At 35.7% G+C, this 26,520-nt stretch overlaps 2 protein-coding genes across 2 annotated transcripts in view; one reads left to right on the forward strand and one right to left on the reverse strand.

The window, feature by feature from the left end:
* Nucleotides 1-8,887, forward strand: oxnad1 (oxidoreductase NAD-binding domain containing 1). Its single transcript, XM_073822151.1, has 8 exons — nt 1-41; nt 314-451; nt 637-700; nt 1,580-1,686; nt 3,443-3,584; nt 5,083-5,319; nt 5,399-5,507; nt 5,614-8,887. The coding sequence occupies exons 2-8, from the start codon at nt 348-350 to the stop codon at nt 5,769-5,771; spliced, it is 921 nt and encodes a 306-aa protein (XP_073678252.1). The 5' UTR covers nt 1-41; nt 314-347; the 3' UTR covers nt 5,772-8,887.
* The window catches only part of rftn1a (raftlin, lipid raft linker 1a), a 34,304-nt gene continuing 16,608 nt past the window's right edge, over nt 8,825-26,520 (reverse strand). Inside the window, exons 3-10 of the mRNA XM_073822152.1 lie at nt 20,222-20,405; nt 17,209-17,320; nt 15,967-16,546; nt 11,664-11,867; nt 11,277-11,386; nt 10,958-11,061; nt 9,378-9,453; nt 8,825-9,227 (exon numbers count right to left, since the gene is read on the reverse strand). Of these exons, the coding sequence (XP_073678253.1) occupies nt 8,853-9,227; nt 9,378-9,453; nt 10,958-11,061; nt 11,277-11,386; nt 11,664-11,867; nt 15,967-16,546; nt 17,209-17,320; nt 20,222-20,405 (1,745 nt within the window). The 3' untranslated portion in view covers nt 8,825-8,852. The remainder of the gene's footprint in view (nt 9,228-9,377; nt 9,454-10,957; nt 11,062-11,276; nt 11,387-11,663; nt 11,868-15,966; nt 16,547-17,208; nt 17,321-20,221; nt 20,406-26,520) is intronic.

The raw sequence follows: 26,520 nt of genomic DNA on the forward strand, positions 1-26,520 counted from the left end.
GTAAACGCAGACGAAGAAGAAACGTCACCGGAGTGACAGAGGTGAATGATTTTTACACAAGTTTTCTGCGTTGTGAGCTTATTAGCTTTTTATGTTTAGTCCGCTTTATTGTTTAGTCTCGTTTATTGTTCATTTTAAAGGTATATTCAACACAAAATGGCTTTTTTATTGAATAACAGATGTACATTGCTTGCTGCTCACGTGTGTGAATGTCACTTCAAATTGTTATGAAGAAGCTCTCTTTTAAGCTTTCAGTGTCGTTGGTTATTATTTTTTAAAATGTAATAATTAACCTGCTATCATCTTTTATCAGGTGTTTGACAGGGATCAGACCGTCATATCCGATCATGAGTGTTCCGTGTTTTGTGAGAACGGTGGCCAGAAGTTTCGCCGGTGGATCAGGACTATTCAGACCATCTATTTGCTGTTTATGTAAAGACACAGTCACAAGGTGAGTATCCAGAATCTGGAGCTCTTTATAGAGGCTTTGTGATTTGAAAACCTAGTGAGCTGGCTACCTAGTTGACATGGACAAAGCAAGCCAAAACATGCTTTCTAGCATGTAGGGAGCTCACTGGGTTTTGAGACACAGCCAGTCATTTTTGCTTAGGCTAAACTTCCCTAAATTTATTTCAGAAAAATGTCCTCCAGGAGACAGACTGACCATCTAGAAAGAACTGCTAGCGTTCATAGACAAATGGTGAGTTGTCTTAGATTTCTTTGTGAAACCCTTGACCTGTTGACCTAGAATCTTCTGTGACTCCGTATAAATGGTTAACAAATGTTGAGGCCAAGTAGGTGAAAGTTCAGACACTTGTTCTGTGGTGTAGGGCAGCCAGTGTGTCAGTTGATTTTTGAGTATGATGCAATCAGGCATTTGTTTTTATTTATTCATTCTAAATATATAGCATACGGTAGTATAGCGTTATTTTATTAAAATGCTATGCCTTTTTATTTGTCATGCTATTTCATGATGTGATTGTGCTTAAAGTTTACATTTGTAAAAATGTATAATGGCTCCCATTTAGGGATGTGCACGAGTACTCGATTAATCGATTACTCGAACCCATCAGCGACGATCGAGCATGAAAATGACGATCGATTGACTCTAAAAATTTGCGGGGCTTCAATTGCCGTTGTTTTAAAGAAACGGGAGAAGCGCATCCACTACTTTATGATTGGCATGTAGTTCAAGCTCACATGTATTTTGTGTAGATAAATACAATTTGCAATATAACATTTACATATTTATGTATCTAGGCTATGTGATTAATTTTATTTACAATGCGTCATGTAGAAATAGCGTTTCAGCTTCAGCTCATGCTGTTATTTCTTTTAAATGTTTACTGTATACTGTGATGCAAACGCCCCGCCCCTTGCTTAAACTCCACCCCCGATTAATCGAGTACTCGTTTCTCAAACCTGTGGATTAATCGAAATGAAATATGATCAGAAATGCCCATCCCGACTCCCATTTGTACATTTGCATGGCATAATGCACTACATTTAAAATGCTGAGAGGTTGAAATGTGGGATTTCTATTGTAAATTCTCTGGTTTTATGTTTTTTGTGTATCCAGGAACTTTTCTCTGCCCGTGTTAGTGACATTTTGAATGAATCTGATACAGTAAAGAGACTGAGACTGGAGGTGCCACATCCTGACTTCAGCTTCCGTGCTGGACAGTGGTAAGAACTGTAACTTTGTGAAATACACAACCAGTCAAAAGTTTTTGATCAGTAAGACTTTTAATGTTTTTTTTTTAAAGAAGTCTCTTCTGCTCACCAAGCTTGCATTAATTTGATCTTAAGTACTAAGATCTTAAAATATTTTTACATTTAAAATAGCTGTTTTCTATTTGAATATATTTTCAAATGTAATTTATTCCTGTGGTTTCGAAGTTGAATTTTTAGCATTACTCCAGTCACATGATCCTTTAGAAATGATTCTAATACCTTGCTGCTCAAAAAAACATTTATTATTATTATTGTTTAAAACAGCTGAGTACTGAATTTTTTTTCACATTTCTTTGATGAATAAAACGTTCATAAGAACAGCTTTTATCTGAAATAGAAATATTTTGTAAAATTATGATGGTCTTTATCAACAGTTTTTATTTTGATACATTTAAATCGTCCTTGCTAAATACAAGTGTAATTTATATAATTTCTTTCCCCAAAATCAAAAAAAAATTATACTGACTCAAACTTTGGATTGAAATGGTGTATAATGTTACAAAATATTTTTATTTCAGATAAATGCTGATCTTTGGATCTTTCTATTCATGAAAGAATCCTAAAAAAAGGTTGCAACTGTTTTGAATATAATAATGAATATAAATGTTTCTTAAACAGCAAATCAGCATATTAAAATGATTTCTGAAGGATCATGTGACACTGAAGACTGGAGTAATGCTGAAACTTTAGCTTTGATCACAGGAATAAATTACAAAGCAGTTATTTTAAATAGTAAAACTATTTCACAATATTACTACTTTTACTGTATTTTAGATCAAATAAATGCAGGCTTGGTGAGCAGAAGAGACTTCTTTAAAAACATTAAAACTTGTACTTTTCAAAAACTTTTGACTGGTAGTGTATGTATTGTAATCATCTAATATTAATGATAATACTAAATTATATCCAGTACAATATGATGGGGTTGTTGGGGTACACAAAATAATAAAAGGTCCTAGCTAATGCTGTTATCTAGATGTTACTTTGTTTCCACTTGAAAGTGACTAATGGATGAGAAGACATGCAATTTGCAAAAATGGACACAAGATGGCGCTTTCCTCTCAGACAAAATTTCTCACTTTCAGCGTGAGATCTGTTATCAGCAGACCATGTAAAATAATGAAAATGTATTCTTATATCCACCTCTCCTCACACTTTCTCTCTCACTTCTGCTTCATTTGTGTTGTGCCTTATTGCATTTGTTGTGTATGTGTGTGAGTTTTGAGAGTGTTTGAGTGAGGTGAAAAAGTCAGGCGATGATTTATGCAGATGTATGCACAGAAACTCCTCCAGACCATATGATGTTGTGTTCCTGCTAAAGAACATGAGGAACATGAGTCAGGAAGAGCACAGCGAGTGGGTGTGTGTGTGTGTGTGTGTGTGTGTGTGTGTGTCCTGACATATGTGCTTATCACTTATTCATGCTCTGTGTATACATATGGTGACTCCCAAAGCATATGTGTTGCTTTACTTTTTTAATTAAATATTATTGACATAAGAAAACACATAAGTAAACACATGAGTGGACACATGACATGTTGCTGTGTGGGAAGAATCTGCTTTCTGTCAACTTTCTAAAACTTAGTTTTTAGTCTTAGTAATAACATGTAGTCAGTGCATGATGTAAGCGGTTAAATTCATACCATTTACTCCAGCAGGATCTCTTGTATTATATTACAATGTATTTGAATTACACCCTTTTTCACAGGGTGGATTTCTTCATCCCAGGTGTAGATACAGTTGGCGGCTTCTCTATTTGCTCGAGTCCTGGTCTACTTCAGAGAGAGGGAGTGATTGAACTGGCCGTCAAATACACACGCCATCCTCCAGCACACTGGATTCACACCAAAGTGAGTGAATGAGTCAAAAAGTGTATATATACACTACTGTTCAAATGTTTAGGGCTGGTAAGATTTTTTCATGTTTCTGAAAGAAGTCATGCTTATCAAGATTGCATTTATTTAATCAGAAATACAGTAAAAACTGCGATATTGTTAAATATTGTAATTTAAAATAACTAAAAAAAAATGTAATAAATTTTTTTACATTTTAAAATGTATTTTATTCTTGTGATGGCAAAGCTGAATTTTTAGTAGTCATTACTCCAGACTTCAGTGTCACATGATCCTTCAGAAATCATTCTAATATGCTGATTTCCTCCTCAAGAAACACTTATTCTCAATGTTGAAAACAGCTATGCTGCTTAATATATTTGTGGAAACCATTATGCATTTTTTCCAAGATACTTTGATTAATAGAAAGTTCAGAATAACAGCCTTCATTTGAAATAAAATCTTCAGTAACATTATAAAGGTCCTTACTCTCACTTTTGACTATTTCAATGTGTCCTTACTAAATAAAAGTATTAATTTCATTTGGAAAAAAAACTTTACTGACTTAAAATATTTAGTGATAAAAGGTAATTAAAAGGTTGTCTTCATAACCATTAATCAGTATATTTTCAATATTTTAAATATCGTGTTTCATAAATTTATAACATTACAGTAGTAACCTGGTTACAAATTGTGTTCTATTTTGAATTTAAATTTCTTGTGCATGTACAATATGGATGGTATTACATACAGTTATTCTACCACAAAGAAAAAAATAGTATTTTATTTATTGAAGGATTCGTTCACTTCCAGAATAAACATTTCCTGATAATTTATTCACCCACATGTCATTCAAGATATTCATGTCTTTCTTTCTCTAGTCGCAAAGAATTTTTTTTTTTTTTTTTTTTTTTTTAAGGAAAGCATTCCAGGATTTTTCTTCATATAGTGGACTTTAATGTGAGCCAATGGGTTGAAGGTCCTAACTGCAGTTTCAATGCAGCTTCAAAGGGCTCTACACGATCCCAGCTGAGGAATTAGGGTCTTATCTAATGAAACAATCTGCCATTTAAAAAAAATCTTTATATTTACGTTATACTTTTTAACCACAAATGCCCAGTGTTTACAAAGCGAATGCGCAAAGAAAGTCAAACAAAAAAAGGTAAAACAAAGATTTTTAGGTTGGAGAAGAAAATGAAATTGAGTTTTAGAGTGTAGAGCCCTTTGAAGCTGCATTGAAACTGCAATTTGGACCTTTAACCCATTGAAGTCCACTATATGAAGAAAAATCCTGGAATGTTTACCTCAAAAAACGTAATTTCTTTGCGACTGAAGAAACAAAGAAATGAACGTCTTGGATGACATGGAAGTAAATTATGTGGAATTTTAAATTTTGGAAGTGAAGTTTCTCTGTGCACTAGAATTGTAACTATTCATATTTTATACAAGCTGTAGTATGCCACTATTTTATATATTCTGTATAAATAATTTTTTGTTTAATTGCTCTTTTTTTCAGTGCTCTGTGGACTCTCAGGTCGCTGTGAGGGTGGGAGGTAACTTCTACTTTGACCCTCAACCTTCTGACCCAGTGGTGGACCTGTTGCTGATAGCTGGTGGTGTTGGCATCAACCCTTTATACTCCATCCTGCTGCATGCAGCTGATCTGCTCAGACACACTCATGGTCACAGGTACACTCCTGGGCACACACACCTGTGCTACAGCGCCAAGAACAGCAAAGAGCTGCTCTTCAAGGTATGTGTATGTACTCTTGACTTGTTGCCAGAGGAAGATCGAAGCTGCTGACTAATTTTTTGATATTTGCTGTCTTCAGAACACCATTATTGACATCTGTCACGAACGACCAGATAAGTTCTCCTGCGATTTCCATGTTACCCAGCAGAGCTCTGACACAGAGCAGGAACTTCAGCCTTACACCATAAGTGAGTTGCGCACATCTACATTTTCATATTCATAACCTACAAACTTTTAATTAATTGAATTTCTTTCAGACCTGATTTGTCATGAGATATTCTTGTGTGTCCGCAGATGAAAGGATATCAGAAAAGGAACTTCAACGCTATGTAAATCCTGAGCGCACACTGTGTTATCTTTGTGGCCCTCCTCCTATGATAGAGAAAGTGAGTTCAGACCTGAAGAGAGTCGGCCTGCCGGAGGACAGAATCCTGTTTGAGAAATGGTGGTAGCTCAGATATTCCCAGCGATCATAAAAACAGACTCTAGTGGCAATGGACCAGCAATGCCTTTGAGTTCAGTTGAAACGCACAACAGACACTGTGTCTGCATTCTCCACATTTAAACAAACAATTCTCTAGACCTAGTTTTGTTATACCTCATTTTAAAGATACTCAACAAATTGACCATAACCAGCGCTGTAATGCTTTACATTATAGTTCATTTGCTGGTTAACGGCATGGGCGTCCTGCTTCAAGGGCATGATGAAAGATTGCACACTCAGATTGCACTGGGTTTTTTAGAAGTCTGTGTATAATTATATGTTTTTTGCCTTTTAGAACACATTTATTCATTACAAATGTTAGGGGCATAGAAAATATTGGTAAAGAGGTGCTTTTGCTCCTTTAATATAGTCCTAATTTGTTAAAAGGTGCTAGATATGGTCTCATTTAAAGGGAACCCCAGGTATTGAAACTTGTATGGCTTAATATAATGTAAATCATGTCTCTTACTGAAAATGACGTAGAAAATCCATTAAAGAATTGTTATTTTAAAAAGTCCACACCGTTTTATACATATTTTGGACTATTATTTCAATGACCTGAAATGGCTACACTCTGTGAGCTAATTTACTGCTTTTAGCACAACACAGCTCCAAATAAACAACTCAGAAAATAATATACTGATAATATGCCACATTGTGCAGCTTTTTAGTTGTAATTTTCAGTCAAAAGGCAACAAGAGAAGCGATTTAAGTCTTCACTGCTTTCCTAGCGATAAAGGAGAAAAGAATGGGAAGATGCCTGTAGACGAGTAAAACTTCCTAAAGACCTGTCTTTGTTCTCTCCACTTTAGCCCTGATGCCTTTATGGCTTTTAGTAGATCATTTTATGTCATAATGGCACCCCCATAGTCCAAAATATGTATACAATGATGTAGATTTTTTAAATAACATAAATATTTAATGACAGTGAGAGACATCATTTATGTTATAATAAGTCATACAAGTCTTAATACCCAGGGTTCACTTTAAAAGGATATTCTACCAAAAAAAAAGTAAAAATTCTCATTCACTCACCCTCATGTCATCCCAAATGTATAGATTTACATCTTCTGATGAATACAAACCGAGATTTTTAGAAAAATAATCCATCTCTATTAGTCAATACAATACAAGTGGATGGAACCATCAAAGTTGATGTTTCAAGAACCAAACCAAGTGATCCTAACGGCACTCATATGACCACCGCGGATGAATCAGTGTCTTCTGAAGCAAAACGATAGACGTGTGTGAGAAAAATACTAATATTTTAACTCTTTAAACTATAAACCATAGTTTCTGGCTAACTGACGGTTTCATCCACTTCCATTTTATGGACTCACAAAGATTATATTTTTAAAAATCTCCACAGAGGAAAAAAGGAAAGTCATATACATATTAGATGGCATGAGAGTAAAAAAAAAAAAATAGAATTTATGTAAGCCAAGTCAGTTCACTTGGTGGCCATATTTGTAACATCCTAAATTTGCAAATAAAGCTCCCATCTACCTAAATTATACTTTAAAAAAAGAAAAAGAACTAAAACGGTTCAACGGTTTGTTGAAACCGTTTTAATTAGGGCTGGGTTTTGACATGACTTTCACTATTCGATTTCATTTGATTTCCAAGCATTCGACTCGATATTGATTATTTTGTATATTCACTTCGTTCCCTCGACATAAGTTGTGGTCATGAGAAATGGATGTTGTTCCCTCAACATAACATCTCGAGGCCACGACATAAGGATGTCGTTCGGGGGAGGGGGACAATCCATTGCTCTCCGTTGACTTTGTATTGCGGGAAGCTGCCTCCTTAAACGTTATCTTGTGGCAACAACATAATATGACGTTCCTACAAGTTAATATGGCGTTCCCACAAATTAATATCTCGTGGCCACAATAAAAATTAAGTGAACCGAAAAAAGTGGCAGTCACCGTACATTGTGAACTTTATTTAGCATAATTTCCAATCAAAATTAAACTAAACTCATAAAATATAATTATCTCCCACATCATGGTTTTTCAAAAGTGGATTGATGAACAAGAGCTTTACCTCTAATAGTGCTGAAGTGTTTCATTATCTTTGTAAAGTCACATTGAAAAACGACATTAAAAGCTGTTGCTGTAAATGATGCGCTTTTAATTTGCACCAAAAGCCCATTATTGAGAGCTATTTACACCATTAACTGTCTCACAGACGTTCACTATAACTGTTACTTTACAAATTTAGACATCATTCACTGCCATCCGCACTGATATAAATAAATGAAATAGCTGATGTAATACGTACTGATGAATTCTTGTGGATTGTATGCATTTGAGCTAGTGCACGATATATTGCATATGCTAATACTGTATGGAATAAATTGAGTTGACGTCACAGATTCACACAGGTACAAGTCTCAACACATTGGTCGGCGCTTAGCATATTCAGAGCTCCTCGAACGGATGTTTTCACATGTGACCCTGGACCACAAAACCAGCCTTAAGTAGTAGACTACTACTATTTGTAGCAATAGCCAAAAATACATTGTATGGGTCAAAATGATTGATTTTATGCCAAAAACCTTTAGGATATTAGGTAAAGATCATGTTCTATGAAGATATTTTATATTTTCTACTGTTAATATATCAAAACTTTATTTGATTAGTAATTTGCATTGCTAAGAACTTCATTTGGACAAATTTAAAGGTGATTTTCTCAGTATTTAGATTTCAGATTCCAGATTTTCAAATAGTTGTCTCTCAGCCAAATATTGTCCTATCCTAACAAACCATGCATCAGTGGAAAGCTTATTTATTATTTTACAAAACTGACCCAAATGACTGGTTTTGTGGTCCAGGGTTACACATTTGTTGCCATTTGTTACAGCAATGCACCTTAAAAACCTAAATAATTAAGAGCGGCAAGTTTCAAACACCTTTCTGCAATCTTAGCGGACAATTACTCTGTCAGTCGATGTATATGCCCAGGCACGGGCCTGACGAGAATGTGTTCTGCCTGAATAAACATGAACATATTGTAATGGTTAAATATCCATAAATGAATACTGTCAGCAGACTCCAGAGAATAAAGCTCTCTCTGTTACGACCGCTCGCACGTCCTCGTGTTTACCGCACGTAATTGTGCGCTTTAATCCCTGATTGCCGTTTGTAATTCCATCCATTTTTGCTGGGCTGATGTTTGGGATGTCGATCCTCTGCGTGTGGAATTCCACCGTCCTTTCCGCTTGATCTCTCCTCTCTGGGCTTTCGGGCAAATTCGGCCCATTTTCCTTCTGGATAATCTCACGTTGTCTCATCAGACTAGTGTTTTCTCTCTCCATTCGTTCCATTTCTCTCTCAATTGTTGCCAGCGGTGATATCTCCCTCTCCGGTGTCCTTTTATTATTTAAGTTCCTTTTGTTTTGACCTCTGAGGTGCAGTTTCTGCAAAACATACACACAAACTGTCAGACTCTGAGCTACTTTTGAGGATTTTTAAAGCGAACTGACAATGCTATTACAATTTCACACAGTTCTCGAAGACAGCTCTAATCTAATTTTAGCAGAAATAAACTTTGTGCCATCTATACACACCGTCAAGTCTCTCCTCTTGCGAGGCAGCGTGGGTCTCTGGAGGAAGAGGATCTGTTTTGTGGCCAAACTTCCATCACTAAGACAAAAATAAATCAGAGGTATAAAATCTGTAAGAATATATATATATATTTTTCCTTTTGATATAACTGACATATTTTTTACAGGTAATATTTATCCTATTATTAGGCCCCTGAAGTGCAACAGTGAATGTTATGCTCTTGTTTAAAGTCATTAAGTCGTTTAAAAATCACATTTTTAATGAACGAGTCGTGTCAATTATGTGTGGATTATTGTGATGCTTTTATCAGATATTTAGACTCTCATTCTAACGGCACCCATTCACTGCAGATGATCCATTGGTGAGCAAGTGATGTAATGCTACATTTTTCCAAATCTGTTCAGATGAAGAAACAAATGTATCAACATCTTGGATGGAGAGTACATTTTCAGCAATTTTCTTTATTTTTGGTGAACTATTCCTTTAAGGGTTTAGTACAGTTGAGGTCAAAAGTTTACACCCCCTTTCAGAATCAGCAAAATGTGTATTCTTTTACCAAAATAAGAGGGATGCATGTTATTGTTAATTAAAATTGAATAAGATATTTCACACAAAAAATGTTTACATATAGTCCAAAATTAAAAATAATAGTTGAATCTATAAAAATGACCCCGTTCAAAAGTTTGCACCCCTTTGATTCTTAATACTGTGTTGTTACCTGAATGATCCACAGCTGTGTTTGTTTTGTTTAGTGATAGTTGTTCATGAGTCCCTTGTTTGTCCTGAACAGTTAAACTGCCTGCTGTTCTTCAGAGCAAATCCTTCAGGTCCCACAAATTCTTTGTATTTGAACCCTTTCCAACAATGAATATGATTTTGAGATCCATATTTTCACACTGAGGACATCTGAGGGACTAATATGCAACTTTTACAGAAGGTTCGAACACTCACTGATGCTTCAGAAGGAAAAAACATGCATTAAGAGCCAGGGGTGATAACTTTTGAACAGAATAGAGATGTGTACATTTTTCTTATTTTGCCTAAATATCATATTTTTTTCATTTAGTACTGCCCTTCAGAGGCTTCAGAAGATGGTTACATGTTTCCCAGAGAAAAAATAAGTTAAATTTAAGCTAATATTAAAATTCAAAAAGTTTTCACATGTCTTCAGTGTGAAAAGATGGATTTCAAAATCATACAGTGATTGTTGGAAATGGTTCAAATACACAAACATGCTGAGAAACCAAAGAATTTGTGAAGAACAGCAGGAAGTTTAACTGTTCAGGACAAACAAGGGACTCATGAACAACTATCACTTAAAAAACAAACAAAAAAAAAAAACAGCTGTGGATCATTCAGGTAACAACACAATATAAAGAATCAAGTGTATGTAAACTTTTGAACGGGATTTTATAAATTGAACTATTCTTTTGTGGACTATATCTAAACATTTTTCATGTGAAATATCTTATTCAGGTCAGTACTAAATAAACAATAACATGCACTTTGTATGATCCCTCTTATTTTGCAGATTCTGAAAGGGGGATGTCAACTTTTTACCTCAACTGTATGTATTTCGAACCTTTTCATTTTGACGATGGGAGTGGGCAGAACACACATTAGTCTCCAGCCGTATGGAGCCAGAGACTGGAGCAGAGGGATGTAGTCTGTTTTTACCGCAACACCCTGCAAAACAGAAGTGTAATTTAAAAAATGTGTTAAAGCATTTCATCATTCTGTTCAGACATATTGTGTGAATGTGCACATGTCTTCATTCATTTAAAAGGTTTGTAAGAAAAAATGTGAAAAGAAAGAGTGAAAGCAAAAGAGAGGAAGAAAAGGTCCACATATAATACTGAGACAATGAATTGAATTTAGGATGTATACCACTGAAGACTTACATCAATAACAGTCCATTGCTCAACCACAATGGCATCATACACTGTGGTTGGCCCGGCATCACCTGAAGCACTTTGGAAGATAAAAACACTCTCTACAGTGGAGGAAGATGCTGAAGATGCAAGAACAGCATTGTAAAATTATAAGAATGGTTGGTCATTTATTTTGGAGTTATCATGGTAAAACTGCTGAGCAGGTTAATAAAAATAATTGAAAATTGTATTAGGATTATATATTTTTTAATATAATTATATGTATTTTATCCTTACTTTAATAAAACTCACTAATGAATAAATGCAATACATTAGTATAATGTATGTTTTTACATTCAGGAAATGTTACTGCTAGTGCTTCCTCTCAGTCGTTTGTAAAGTGTACATCTTCAATACCTGCATCGTCTCCCAGATTAAAGTAGCCGTCGATGAGCTGCGCGCCATTTCTAAAGTGCTGCGTCATGTGGTCCAGCCAATGGGAGTCCACTGAGCTGACAAGCCCCGCCTCCCTGTGCACCTGCAGCGGAACCCTCAGAGAAAAAAACTTCGGCGATCCCGACAGAACTATCGTATGGTTGTACAGCGCGAACACCTGCACACCTACACGTACAGAGACAAATATTTAGTAAGTGCTTATTATGACTTATATGTTGCTGTTGATACATATTAATTCTAAATATTAAAGAGATAATTATAAACAAACGCAGAGTTGAGCAATATTACGTTGCTAGGGTAGGGATATGCAGACAACATTAGGATTGAGAGGGATAGCCTGGCTACTGATAATATACAACGGTTGAATGAGAAGTTAGTTTCGAGTAACTTTCATTTTAGACACAACATTGCCTGTTACTTTGTCTATTTTTCCTCCGCAAACATATAATTCCAAACGAATAACGCGTCTCAGAGCAACACACAACAGTCGCGATCCTGACTGAATCAGAAGCTGCGTCTCATTTCGGAGGCTGTGTCCTCCAGAGGTCGCGTTTGTAGTCCGCATATGTCACCAAGCATGTCTTTTTTAAGAAAAGTAACTAATAAAATTGACTTTTATTGTGAGATGTAAAATACTGTAATTTCTGTTTACTTCACAATTTAATGGTTACTTTTCTTAAATGAAACTAAATGAATCGGTTTAGTGAATGACTCGCTTATAGAGACATTTAGTTCCCACATGTATCAATAGGTTTGAACAAATTGGTTCAGTGAATGACTCACTCATAAGGATATTAAGTTCCTGAATGTATCTGTGTATTTGAATGAATCGGTTGAATGATTGACTCACTCATAAAGACGTTTCGTTCCTGACTGAGTCACTAGGCGTTTCTCAATGTCAAGGAAGGATCCTCGGAAGCCAGAATTTCGAGGATGCTACGTCATCGACATCCGTCGAAGGACTGTTCCAATGTCGAGGATCCTCGGAGTTTCAACCAAGGACTGTGTCCTTCGTTCGAAAAATATCCCATACACAGGAAAGGATGCATAAGTGTAGCCTTCGCGCTCTTCGCGCTCTAAAATCACCCACAATCCTATGCGCGCAGCTTTGCTATCTTGTTCAAAAATACAAATGTCGGACGTTAGCGGAGTCATGAAGGGAATGAAGGGATCATTTTGCTCAATAGGGTAAAAATAGTGTATTTGGGGAAATTAAAAAATAAACTTGTTTGTGAGATAGGACAAGTCTTTAACAAATAGTTGTTAAATTATAAATATTTTTCAATATCAAATATTATTACAATGGCTTGGCTGAATTCCGGTCTGTTATTTCTTGATAACAGACAACCGCGAAGTATACGGCACACGGTTGCCATGAAAAACAGAGCGTTACTATGGACGCAGTTCTGTTCTCTCAGGCAATATAATCGTTTTTAAATCAATAAACTCCTTTTTAATCATATTGATTTTTTGACTGTCAAGTGTGTTTAAACAGTGCAGGGTCAATTTGACGTAATGGATGTAATTATTTTTAAATAAATGATAAGAGCGGACCATTCACTGAGGTAATGACGCAATAACGTGCACTTGCTAGCCTGTTCCATTTCTCCGAATGCTTAAGAGGAGTCTCGCCTAGCCTCTGAAGGAAGTGACTTGGAAGGACCAGTCCTGCCAAGGACGTATCCTTGACATTGAGAAACACCTATTGTGTTTGAATAAACAGGTTGACTCACTTATAAAGACTTGAATGTATCAGTGTGTTTGAATAAATCGGATGAGTGAATGATTCACTTATAAAAACTATCTTTTCTGAATGTATCAGTGTGTTTGAATGAATCTGATGAGTGAATGATTCACTTATAAAAACTATCTTTTCTGAATGTATCAGTGTGTTTGAACGAATCAGTTGAGTGATTACTCACTTATAAAGACATTTTCGTTCCTGAATGTATCAGTGTGTTTGAATGAATAAGTTGAGTGAATGACTTAAGGTCTTTGCACACTGAGTCTGAAATTCTCGTCTGAACTTTTGCATGTTAAAAAATAAATACGACCTCACGTTGTTTATACACTGCCTCCGAAACTTTTGTCCGTCATAAAAAATTCGAATCAGGTTCAATCTTCTGTGTTGTCGCATCCGTATCAAGAATTTAGATAGGAAAGGATGATAAATACGAGAAAAAAAAATGCATACGGACATTTCGGACTCAGTGTGCAATGACCTTTACTTATAAAGATGTTTCGGTCCTGAATGTATCAGTGTGTTTGAACGAATCAGTTGAGTGATTACTCACTTATAAAGACATTTTCGTTCCTGAATGTATCAGTGTGTTTGAATGAATAAGTTGAGTGAATGACTTAAGGTCTTTGCACACTGAGTCTGAAATTCTCGTCTGAACTTTTGCATGTTAAAAAATAAATACGACCTCACGTTGTTTATACACTGCCTCCGAAACTTTTGTCCGTCATAAAAAATTCGAATCAGGTTCAATTTTCTGTGTTGTCGCATCCGTATCAAGAATTTAGATAGGAAAGGATGATAAATACGAAAAAAAAAAAAAAATGCATACGGACATTTCGGACTCAGTGTGCAATGACCTTTACTTATAAAGATGTTTCGGTCCTGAATGTATCAGTGTGTTTGAACGAATAGGTTGAGTGAATGACTCACTTATAAGGACATTCTGGTTCCTGAATGTATCAGTGTATTTCAACTAATTGGTTGAGTTAATGACTTAAAAATAAAGACATTTTGTTTCTGAATTTGTTCCTTTTTGAACAAATCTTATAAAGATGTTTCAGTCCTGAATGTATCCGTGTATTTTAACTAATTGGTTGAGTTAAAGGGATAGTTCACCCAAAAATGAAAATTTGATGTTTATCTGCTTACCCCCAGGGCATCCAAGATGTAGGTGACTTTGTTTCTTCAGCAGAACACAAACAAAGATTTTGAACTCAAACCGGTACAGTCTGTCAGGCAATTAATGGCAGTGGATGGGCACCAAACCATTAAAAGTAAAAAAAAAAACATGCACAGACAAACCCAAATTACACCCTGCGGCTTGTGACGATACATTGATGTCCTAAGACACGAAACGATCGGTTTTTGTGAGAAAATTAACAGTATTTATATCATTTTTTACCTTTGATACACAGCCACGTCCAGCTGTGCTGAGCACGAGCTCATCATTCGGCTCGTTACATTTGTACGCTCTCTGGCGTAGTATACGATGAGTGTCATACACTCGACAGATCACTTCCGGCATTTGTGTATACTACGCCAGAGAGCGTACAAATGTAACGAGCCGGATGATGAGCTCGTGCTCAGGACAGTTGGACGTGGCTGTGTATCAAAGGTAAAAAATGATATAAATACTGTACAGTTTCTCGCAAAAAACGATCGTTTCGTATCTAAGGACATCAGTGTATCGTCACGAGCCGCAGGGTGTAATTTGGATTTGTCTGTGCATGTTTTCTTTTTTACTTTTAAAGGTTTGGTGCCCATCCACTGCCATTATTTGGCTGACAGACTGCACCGGTTTGAGCTAAAAATCTTGGTTTGTGTTCTGCTGAAGAAACAAAGTCACCTACATCTTGGATGCCTTAGGGGTAAGCAGATAAACATCAAATTTTCATTTTTGGGTGAACTATCCCTTTAATGACTTAAAAATAAAGACATTTTGTTTTTGAATTTGTTCCTTTTGAACGAATCTTATAAAGACGTTTCAGTCCTGAATGTATCAGTGTGTTTGAATGAATCGTTTGACTGAATGGCTCACTCATAAAGATGTTTCGGTTCCTGAATCTATCAGTGTGTTTGAACTAATCGGTTGAGTGAATGATTCGCTTATAAAAACATTTCATTCATTGAATGATCAGTGTGTTTGAACAAATGAACAAACAAAAAAAGACACTTAATTCCTGAGAGAATGAGCGTTTGTTTGCGAGAATGGTTTTACGTAATCTATTCTGCCAATATTGATATTCTACTAAGGTGTACATTTTTTTTCCAGTCATATCTGAGTTCTCAGGTATTTTGATGAATATTATGAATTGTATCAACACAATGAAAGTGAAATAATGAGCAATACTGAGATTTTATGATGCACCACTAGCAAAGAATTGTAATCACACACCTAGAAGTATTAACACACCTAGAAATGATAAACTGCTTATATTATTTTGATATAATCTAAACAAAAAACATGTTTTCTTTTCCTCTCCACCAACCCTCTCTCTGTATTTCAGCTGACTGCACACTTACGATTCAGCATCGGGGTGGTTCCGGTGCACTTGCTGTGTTTGTCTTGGCTTTTGACCTGCTCCCTGTGCTCTCTTTTGTTGTTTTCTGCCAAATCACAGCTGGGCAAGTCCGGCTGCATTCTAGCTCTCTGGGTCTGATGTGGCTCTGGTGCACAAGAGCTTAATATAAACTCATGCGATGGCACTCGGTTCTTTAAATTCTCAGCTTGCGTACATTCACCTTCAACATTTAAGTACTGATAATCTGAACACTGATGGTTCTCAGCAAAAGGATTCTGGTTATTCCAGCACTGGCTGCTCTCAGTGCTTTGTATTTGAAAGCTGTGATTCATAAAGTCTTCAGTGTCTGAATTAAAGTTTGTACGATTTTGGTTTTGATGATCCCCATTGTCTCTATCCTGTTGGCTCTGCTCACTCGCAGGACTGAGGGTCGGAGGTCGGCTGCTGTGATGAACAGAACAGGGACTGGAGTGCAAGGAGGAAAGATCTTCAGGTTCCCAGTGACCAAGGAAATATGGACCTCCACCGGGTTGTGGCAAAAACCCCACAAACAGATCACCATGATCAGCCAAATCCTGCACCTGCATCCCCAGGGACAACAGAAGACGTGAAACATTCATCAATAACGCCAATCTTCATACCACCTGTTCCATTCAAAGTCTACAATCAAAGCTGACAATGAAAGTAAGTGGATTCCAATGTAATACGAATACAGTGTCTTTGGAGGAGAAAGGTGGTGCGTTTTCCTGCAGATGCTTTTAAAATAAGCTCTGTGGAGCTGTGACAGGAAACGCTAATGAAAACCATATTTTCCAATCATCACACTGTCACGCCATACACACGCATATGTCTAAATCATCAGTAAATGTCACACGGCTCAAACACTACCTCACACACACACACACACACACACACACACACACACACACACACTCAGTCAAACACTGCTTATCTCCAGATAAATGCAATTACTGAAAAGGCGAGGGGGTGACGACTAATGGAATGGCAGATGAATGTGGGGTGTCAGTGTCTATGGAGCAGCCTGTCAGCTTATGTTTTCGTTTTACAGCCGTATTGTAAGACCACAATAGACAGAGTTAGAAGTAAGTGGGTTTTCGGTGTCATCTTTAATGGAGTGATGACATTAAGTGTGCCACTAAAGTTTAGTAAGTGAATGACAAACAAATCGATCTGCTGCTCTCTGTTTGAATGAAAATGAGTGCACTTTTAAAGAAGGTCTAACCTTTTTCACATAGCCCTGTATGATGTCTGGGTCAGGGTCCTGGTGACCAAGGTAACACACATCTGTCGTGAGATGAGGCTCAACCCAGTTCAGCAGGCCACTGTCAGAACCACTGTAAAAAAAAAAAAAAAAAAAAAAGAGCCACTTTTCAACATCTGTAATCAATAATTATACCTATTTAACCCTATTTACCTTTAAAAAGGTCAAGTTCACTTCCAAAAACAGAAATTTACAGATAATGTACTTACCCCTTGTCATTCAAAATGTTCATGTCTTATCTAAAGAAATTATGTTTTTTGAGGAAAACATTTCAGGATTTTTCTCCATATAGTGGACTTCTATGGTGCCCCGTTTTTGAACTTCCAAAATGCAGTTTAAATGCGACCTCAAACAATCTCAAATGCGGTTGTTAACGATCCCAGCCAAGGAAGAAGGGTCTTATCTAGCAAAACAATCTTTTTTTTCCTTAAATTACAATATACAGTTGCAATCAAAATTATTCAACCCCCCAGAGACTGCAGTATTTACAAATAAAAGCTTGTCTGAAGTTTCAAGACTTTATAAAAATTGCATCTACAACAGTGTACTGGCATATTAAAAGTGACAATGTCAATATATAATGTAATGTGTTTGAGTTCTAGGATTTTTTTAGTAACACAGCTGTCATAATTATTCAACCCCTATTCAACATTGCCGTTTTAAGTCATTTATTTTTGTGGTAGGGAACAAAATTGTCCTAAAACACAATTAAGCCTTTAGAAACTATTAAAAAAACTGAATCAGCTTGAGATGTTACACATCTATACATTTATCCCATGCATGTGCTGAAGTTGAGTAGCAAATATGGTAAAGTCAACAGAGCTTTCACAAAAGCTATAGAGAAGAAATAGTTTTATTGTATTAGAAAGTCTAAGGCTACGTGAAGATTTCTAAGACATTAAAGGCCTTATTCCTTAGTTTAAAGTGTGTTGTACCATAAAACCTTTGAGGGTGTTGAACCAAAAATGCAAAATTTCATAAAATGTTTGATGCGAAAAACCTGCAATGTACAGCCAAAGACTTGCGAGATGACCCGATGAAAGGAGGAAAAATATTTCATTCCAGAGTAGAAGATGAACATAAGACAAGCATGGCTTTCATGTTGGGGCATCTTGGTGAATACCATTCTTGATCAAGAAGAACAAACAGGTCAGCTTGAATATGCTAAAATTTATTTGGATAGACCTGTGGAGTTCTGGAAGAATGTTTTATGGAGTGATGTGACCAAACTAGAACTTTTTGGACGTATAGATCAGCGGACTGTCTTGTGCAAAAAAGGGAAAACTAATGAGCAGAAGAACACTATCTCCATGGTCAAACATGGAGGTGAGCTGATCCAATTATGGGGTTGTTTTACTGTAGCATGAAGTGGAAAACATGACCGTATGAAGGAAACCATGGATTCTTTGAAGTATCAGGCCATTTTGCCAAGAATTGTGATGCCTTTGGTGCAAAGACCGAAGATGATGATTAATGGACTTTCCTGCAGGACAATCATCCCAAAGTAAACATCCAAATCTACTTATGCTTGGTTCAGGGATCAGTCACAGAATGTTCTTGAGTTGCCTGTTCAGTCTCCAGATTTAATTCTCATTGAAAATATTTGGCTGAATTTGAAGAAAGCAGTGGCAAAGTGAAAACGTCTAAAAGCTTTTTCAGCCGAGGAATGGTCCAAGATTGCAGCAGAGAGGTGATCAACGCTTCTAAACACTTTCAAACAGCGTTTATTGGTGGTTTTAAATAATAAAAGATTCTGCACCAAATTTTACTTTTGGGGGTTGAATAATTTTGAACATGAACATTTAGAGCCAATTTGATTTTTTTTCCATTATTTATCAATTTATGTTCTCAGAATTACTCAAATGTGTATTAAAATACTTTATCTAATAGTGTCCTAATGCCTTTGTAGATTTGTTTTTAGAAAAACAAATCATCTGGAACAAAATGTCTTGCATGTCAAGGGGGTTGAATAATTTCGATTGCAACTGTATATGCTTTTTAATCCCAAACACTCGTCTCGTCTCGTTTTTTCTGGTTGATTTTTGAAGTTGAGGGAGAAATTAAGATGGGACTTTTTTGACATACCCTAACTTGCTTGAACCTGGATAAACAGAGTTCAGGCAGAGCAAGACAAGACAAGCGTTTGAGGTAAAAAGTTAAATTGTAATAAAAAAAACTGATAAGACCCTTCTTCCTTGGCAGGGATTGTTACAAGCGCATTTGGGATTGTTTGAAGCCACATTTAAACTGCATTTTGGAAGTTCAAACTCGGGCACCATAGAAGTCCACTATATGTAGAAAAATCCTGAAATGTTTTCCTCAAAAAATTATTATTTCTTTACGACTGAAGAAAGAAAGACATGAACATCTTGGATGACAAGGGGCTGAGTAAATTATCTAAATTTTTGTTCTGGAAGTGAACTTCTCCTTTAATACACAATCTTCGTTTTACTGTAAATGATTCATATACAAATCTTATTCAAAAAAATATCCTTAATAATGAAAAATGTCATCAAAATATAATACATTACACTACCTTTGATTGCTACTGTGCAGTACATTGTATGTAAAAACAGTAATATTTTTAAATGTCACTAAAATTTTCTGTTTTAATACCTTTTAAAATGTAATTTATTTTCGTGATGGCAAAGCAGCATCATTACTGGAGTCTTCAGTGTCACATGATCTTTCAGAAATCATTATAATATACTGATTTTAGCATGAAACTTTTTATTATCATCAAGGTAGTAAGTTCAAAGAAAAGTATTTATTTGAAAAATAATTTTTGTCACTTTATAAATGTGTCAAAAATCAAAGTAAGCCTTTTCATTTCTGACATGATCACTGTCATCACTTATCAAATAATGCAGCATAGTACTATGTAATGCAAAAATATTACTATGTTTGAAATGTTTGACACTGTTTCTGTGCAGTAAGCAATATATAGTATTTCTAGTCCATTTGTAGTTTATACCTGTGTGATTCTCGGATAAGCACAGCCCGGTGTAACTGCTTCTGAAGGTTAGCACTAGCAGGGCCGCAGGTGTGAACAAAGGGATGGACAGCAGCCAGTACGAATCCTTTCTGATACAACTCACACACCTGCACCGGAAGCTCTCTGACTGACGACAGACACAGCAATGAGGACACTGCCACCTCTGAAGAGACAGACAGAGACAAAGAGAGAGAGTCAGACAGGCACAGAAAGAGAAATGAGCAGAGAAAGAAAAAAATCTATAACATTTGATCTATCTTTCAGCTATCATCATTTATTCTGACACAGTTACTATTTCTCAAGAAATGCACAGAAAATCCCTCATTCAGCATTGTGACAACTTATTATAGTGTATATATTAAAATAATTACAATAATAAAACAAACAATTAAACATATACAGTCAAACTAAAAATTGTTTATACACAAGATTTTTGATATTTTTTACTAGTGGGTGCAGGACACTATAGTCCATTTATGTAAGTAAGGATAGCAAAATAAAGTAAACTGATATATTATAACCAAAAAATCTTTATACAGTGTACTACCAGTAAAACTGTAAAAATTTGGGAACAAACATTATTCAGACACTTTAACCTGACTATGTTTTGCTTATGTTTTTTTCTTTAATTGCTAATGCCATCTTTATACACCACAGACTGAACAAAATTAAGAATTGCTTGGTAGTTAGTCTACAAAGTATTGATAGTTGTGTAAATATTGTCATACTAACAGTTGTCTGTATTTTTGGTTGATTGTAACCCATTACATACCTTTCAATCTAAATCTGACATTATCAGATTAATTTGTTCTGACACAGTTTAACTCAAGTTCTTGTCATATTTTATTAAAATGTTTCACTTATAGCAAATAAGCTGTGATAATGTGAGAAATGTTGAAGTTATCTAAATGAATTTATTTTGACTGTAAATTTCCCAGAAAAAAAACGTTATTTTGAACTTTCTGTTCGAGGTACCTTGAAAAAATGTACCAGTTTTCAATAGTGAGACATATTTTTTGAGCACCAAATTAGTATATTAGAATGATTTCTGAAGGATAATGTGACACTGAAGACTGGAGTAATGACTGCTGAAAATTCAGCTTTGCATCACAGGAATAAATTACATTTTAAAATATATTAAAATTGAAAACAGTTATTTTAAATTGTAACACTATTTCACAATTTTGCTGTATTTTTAATTCAATAAATGCAGCCTTGTTGAGCATAAGTTGGCATATATCAGTATACCAAAACTAAACTAACTGATTATTAATGTAGGCACTTTCATACCACTATATCGGCATGATTTAAAGGGAAAATTCACCCAAAAAAGAAAATTACTCACCCTAATGTTGTTCCAAACCCATAAGACCTTTGTTTACCTTCAGAACATAAATTTGGATATTTTTGATGAAATACAAAAGCTTTCTGACCCTACACTCTTAAAAATAAAGGTGCTTCACGACGCCATAGAAGAACCTTTTTTGTTTAAATGGTTCCATAAAGAACCTTTAACATCTGAAGAACCTTTCTGTTTCACAAAAGGTTCTTTGTGGCGAAAGAAGGTTCTTCAAATTATAAAAGGTAGGGAAGAGATGGTTCTTTAAAGAACCTTTGACTGAATTGTTCTTTGTGGAACCAAAAATAGTTCTTCTATGGCATCGCTGTGAAGAACCTTTTAAAGCACCTTTATTTTTAAAAGTGTACATAGACAGCAACGCAACTGACTTGTTCAAGGTCCAGAAAAATACAGTTGAAACACTGATGTGACTAATTTAATAATGTCCTTGCCACCTTTATAGACCTTGAATGTGTCAGTTGTGTTGCTGTCTATGTAAGGTCAGAAAGCTCTCGAATTTCATCAGAAATATCTTAATTTGTGTTCCAAAGATAAACGAAGGTCGTATGGGTTTGGAACGACATCAGGGTGAGTAATTAATGACAGAATTTTCATTTTTGGGTGAACTATCCCTGTAATGTATTCAACCCCACCACATGCTCAACAAAATGAAGTAGAAATGGGGGATGAATGATGTAAGACAGACATGAGAAGATACGTGTGAACCATTTAATTCACAGTCATCTCTGCCAAATAAAGTGCTAACATACTCACTTTCTGACATGGTTACTGACACATACAAACGGAGTCGCAGTAGAAACTGTTTGAAAGTATTTTGGTGAAATGGTTTTACAAGCAATTTGTTTCTGGAATCAGTAATTAAACTTAATTTCCAGCGCTCATTATTCAGAGCACTATTAAGGGCAGCAATGAGCTGTAATCTGAGCACTGCTTGACTGCAATCATCTTTCAGAGGTGTGAGGAGCTTGTTTAAACAAAACTGTGATGGTCTGAACACGCTTTGACTAGGAGGGGGGTTTATTAGTGTTTCTACTGAATAAATAACTGCACAGTTCATAGCAAGATGAACGTATAGGTGAATTGAGGGCAAATGTGTAACTCAGTCTTCAGTGTCGCATGATTCTTAAGAAATCATTCTAATATGCTGATTTGGTGCTTAAGAAACTTAGAGGTAGTTCACCCAAAAATCACAATTCTGTCATTAAAGGTTCAGTGAAGTTCACTTCTAGAACGAAAATGTACAGATAATGTACTCACCCCCTCATCCAAGATGTCTTTATTTCTTCAAGCGTAAAGAAATTATAATTTTTGAGGAAAACATTTCAGGATTTTTCTCCATATACTGTACGGTGCCCCAAGTTTGAACTTCCAAAATGCAGTTTGAATGTGGCTTCAAACAATCCCAAATGTAATTGTAAAAAATCCCGGCCGAGGAAGAAGGGTCTTATCCAGCGAAACAATCTTTTTTTATTACAATTATATACTTTTCAACCTTAAACGCTTGTCTTGTCTAGCTCTGCCTGACCTCTGTTTTTTCCCATTCAAGACAGTTAGGGTATGTTGAAAAACTCCCATCTCATTTTTTCCCTCACCTTCAAAATAGTCCTGTATCGCTGTTTTAACTTCTTTGCATGTTCACATTGCAAACACTGGGTCAGTACTTCTGCAGCGATGTAGAATGATTTTGAAATGATTTTTGAAGTTGAGCGAGAAAATAAGATGGGAGTTTTTCGACATACCCTAACTGTCTTGAACCGGAGTTCAGGCAGAGCAAGACAAGATGAGCGTTTGAGGTTAAAAAGTATATGAATTGTAATAAAGTAATAAAAAAAATATCCAATCATTTTGCTTTTTCCTTGGCTGGGATTGTTTGAAGCCGCATTTAAACTGCATTTTGGAAGTTCAAACTCGGGGCACCATAGAAGTCTGCTATATGGAGAAAAATCCTGAAATGTTTTCCTTAAAAAACATATTTTTTTTTACGACTGAAGAAAGAAAGACATGAACATCTTGGATGACAAGGGGGTGAGTACATTATCTGTAAAAAAAAAAATTTCTGGAAGTGAACTCACTGTTGAACCACTGACGTCACATGGACTGTTTTAACAATGTCCTTACTACCTTTCTGGGCCTTGAACGTGTCAGTTGCATTGCTGTCTATGCAGGGTCAGAAAGCTCTTGGATTTCACGAAAAATATCTTAATTTGCGTTCCTAAGAAAGGTCTTATGGTTTTGAAACGACATGAGAGTAATTAATGACAAAATTGTCAATTGTTTTAGGTGAACTATCCTAACAACAGAATTATATTTTTAGTATCCATTTCCGTATACTAATACAAAGACAACTGACCCATGTATATCTCATGACACACTCCCATAAAACTTCACCAAATACCAAAATCTGTTTGCAATCATCAGGTACTGCTGAAACTGCGGAAGTGTCTTAGACTTTATGACGTCTATTAACTTACTCCAGTCCAGAGCATGAACTATATTAATCAGCACATCACGCGAAAAGCCCACGGCAAAGGACACTCTATTCAGTAGTTATGCGTGAGAAATAAAATGTGTTTGTTTGTTTAAGACCGACACACACAGAGAAGATTTCACTGCTCCTGAAAGACCAAATATATAATAATCTGTCCCTATTTTTACTACAGGGGAATTCCACCTTCATAAACCAGAATTTACCCAGTCGGGGGTTAAACATTCGGGTAAACAGTCAATCTCAGCAACAAACTCCACCTTGAGAATGCAGCCTGCAAAACGAATATGCCTTCTGGTCTTAAAATGAGAAGCAGAGATTTTGGCAAACCAATTGAACCCCACCTGGAGAGAAATATGTTTCTATGCTAAAATACCAAGTGTCGTAGCACAATCACACTTGTGTAAAACCTTTTTAGACCGTCTGGATCTAGCAGCTGTGTCCTAAACACCTAGACAATCACAAATATGTGGGTTTGTACTCAAGTTATTAGAGTTACCAAGTGTGATTAGCACTAAAATCCAAACACACTGTATGAATCTGTTCTGTCTTATGGCTTTGGAGCATAACATGAAAATAATGATCAGCTTATTGTTCAGAATTAATATCCATGCATCCCTTGTATTGACCAATCAGCATCCATTTTTTCAATAACACTTACTCATTTATTATTTAAACAAGGTTGTTCAGTGTGTCTTAAATGCTTTAGTAATTCAATTTCTTTGCACCGATCCTCTGAATGATTTTTTGAACTAAACGTGTTAGTAGCAAATCTATTAGATCGCCATCCCTTCTCCTGCTGTGCTGGCCTATCAGAATTGCTCTCTAAATATTGATATGATATAAATATTAAAGTAAGTGTTTATATGATTCATAAGTATAAGGGATTCTTGCTGCTTATGAGTGTGATGTTGGGTCCTCGGGGGGCTTATTTTATTTTGTAATAACCCGACGGAGAGTGGAATTGCATTATTTATAGAGACCAATTTCAATTAAAACAAGATTTTGGATATAAATACAGTTCAGTGTCACTGGGGTGACTGATTTCCTCTGTTGCGCACACACAAACAGATAAATCCCAGATTTGAGTACTAAGCCCTCCAATCTTCAAGATCAGATAATCTTTGAAAGGATGCCTAGCATTTTCTCTCTCTCTCTGTCTTTGTTATTTCATCCCTGTCAGTCATTCACATTCATTAAGTCACTTATCGTTGCTTTCAATATTGATGACCTAAAACAAACAAACAAACATATTCAAACATCTCTTGCTCTCACTTGCGCTGTCACAGCAGTTTGCAGTAAAAAACTCTCTTTTTTTGTCTCGGTGTCTCTGTAGGCATCAGTGAATTTTACATATAAATGACCTGCCTGTCTGTCTACCGATAAGCAGCTAAAACAGAAAGCCTGGAGTGTGTGTGTGTGTGTGTGTGTGTCCAGAACCTGAACGATTGCCGCTGTCCCAGTTCTCACATATTTCTTTTTTTTTTTTTTTTTATAAATATTTGATCTAGGTCACACTCACAGATGCATACCTGCACACATACACACATTTGTATTTGGGTAACGCTTTAAGTGTTAAACTTAAATAGTAGAAGCAATAGATTGTATAAACTAACAAATTATTCCTAAACCTAGAAAGAGTGGTCAGGCTTGGCATTTATTACAAGACCAAGTAAATAATACTGGTATAATGTTTTGCTATGGATGACAATGACCACTGAATGGTGCGATTTCATTACGATTTATTAAAAATTAAATATTCCCTTTAATTTTTTTTTATTTAGTACTGCAGAGCGCTATGTAAAAACTTGTTATAGTGTTTATTTAGCAGATGTTTGTCTACATAGAAGAAATTCTCTCTAAGTATGCATTAACATATTAGTATAAGTTCATAAATATTAACCAAGATTTCTAAATGCAGTTAAAGATAATCTAGAATAAAAAAATTCTAATAATTTACTCACTCCCATGTCATTCAAGATTTTTATATCTTTCTTCAGTCGAGAAGAAATTAAAGTTTCAGGATTTTTCTCCATATAGTGGACTTCAATGGGAGCCAATGGGTTGAAGGTCCAAATTGCAGTTTCAGTGCAGTTATAAAGGGCTATACACAATCCTAGCCGAAGAATAAGACTCTTATCTAGCGAAACAATCCGTCATTTTCAAAATTTTATTTTCATTTATATACGTTTTAACCAAAAATGCTTGTCTTGCACTACACTCGTAAAAATAAAGGTGCTTTAAAAGGTTCTTCACAGCGATGCCATAGAAGAACCATTTTTGGTTCCACAAAGAAGCATCTTTCTTCAGTTGAGAAGAAATTAAGGTTTTTTAGGAAAACATTCCAGGATTTTTCTCCATATAGTGGACTTTAGTGGGAGCCAGCAGGTTGAAGGTCTAAATTGCAGTTTTAATGCAGCTATAAAGGCTCTA

Source organism: Garra rufa, chromosome 17, assembly GCF_049309525.1.
Source record: "Garra rufa chromosome 17, GarRuf1.0, whole genome shotgun sequence".
NCBI classification, from domain to species: Eukaryota; Metazoa; Chordata; class Actinopteri; order Cypriniformes; family Cyprinidae; genus Garra; species Garra rufa.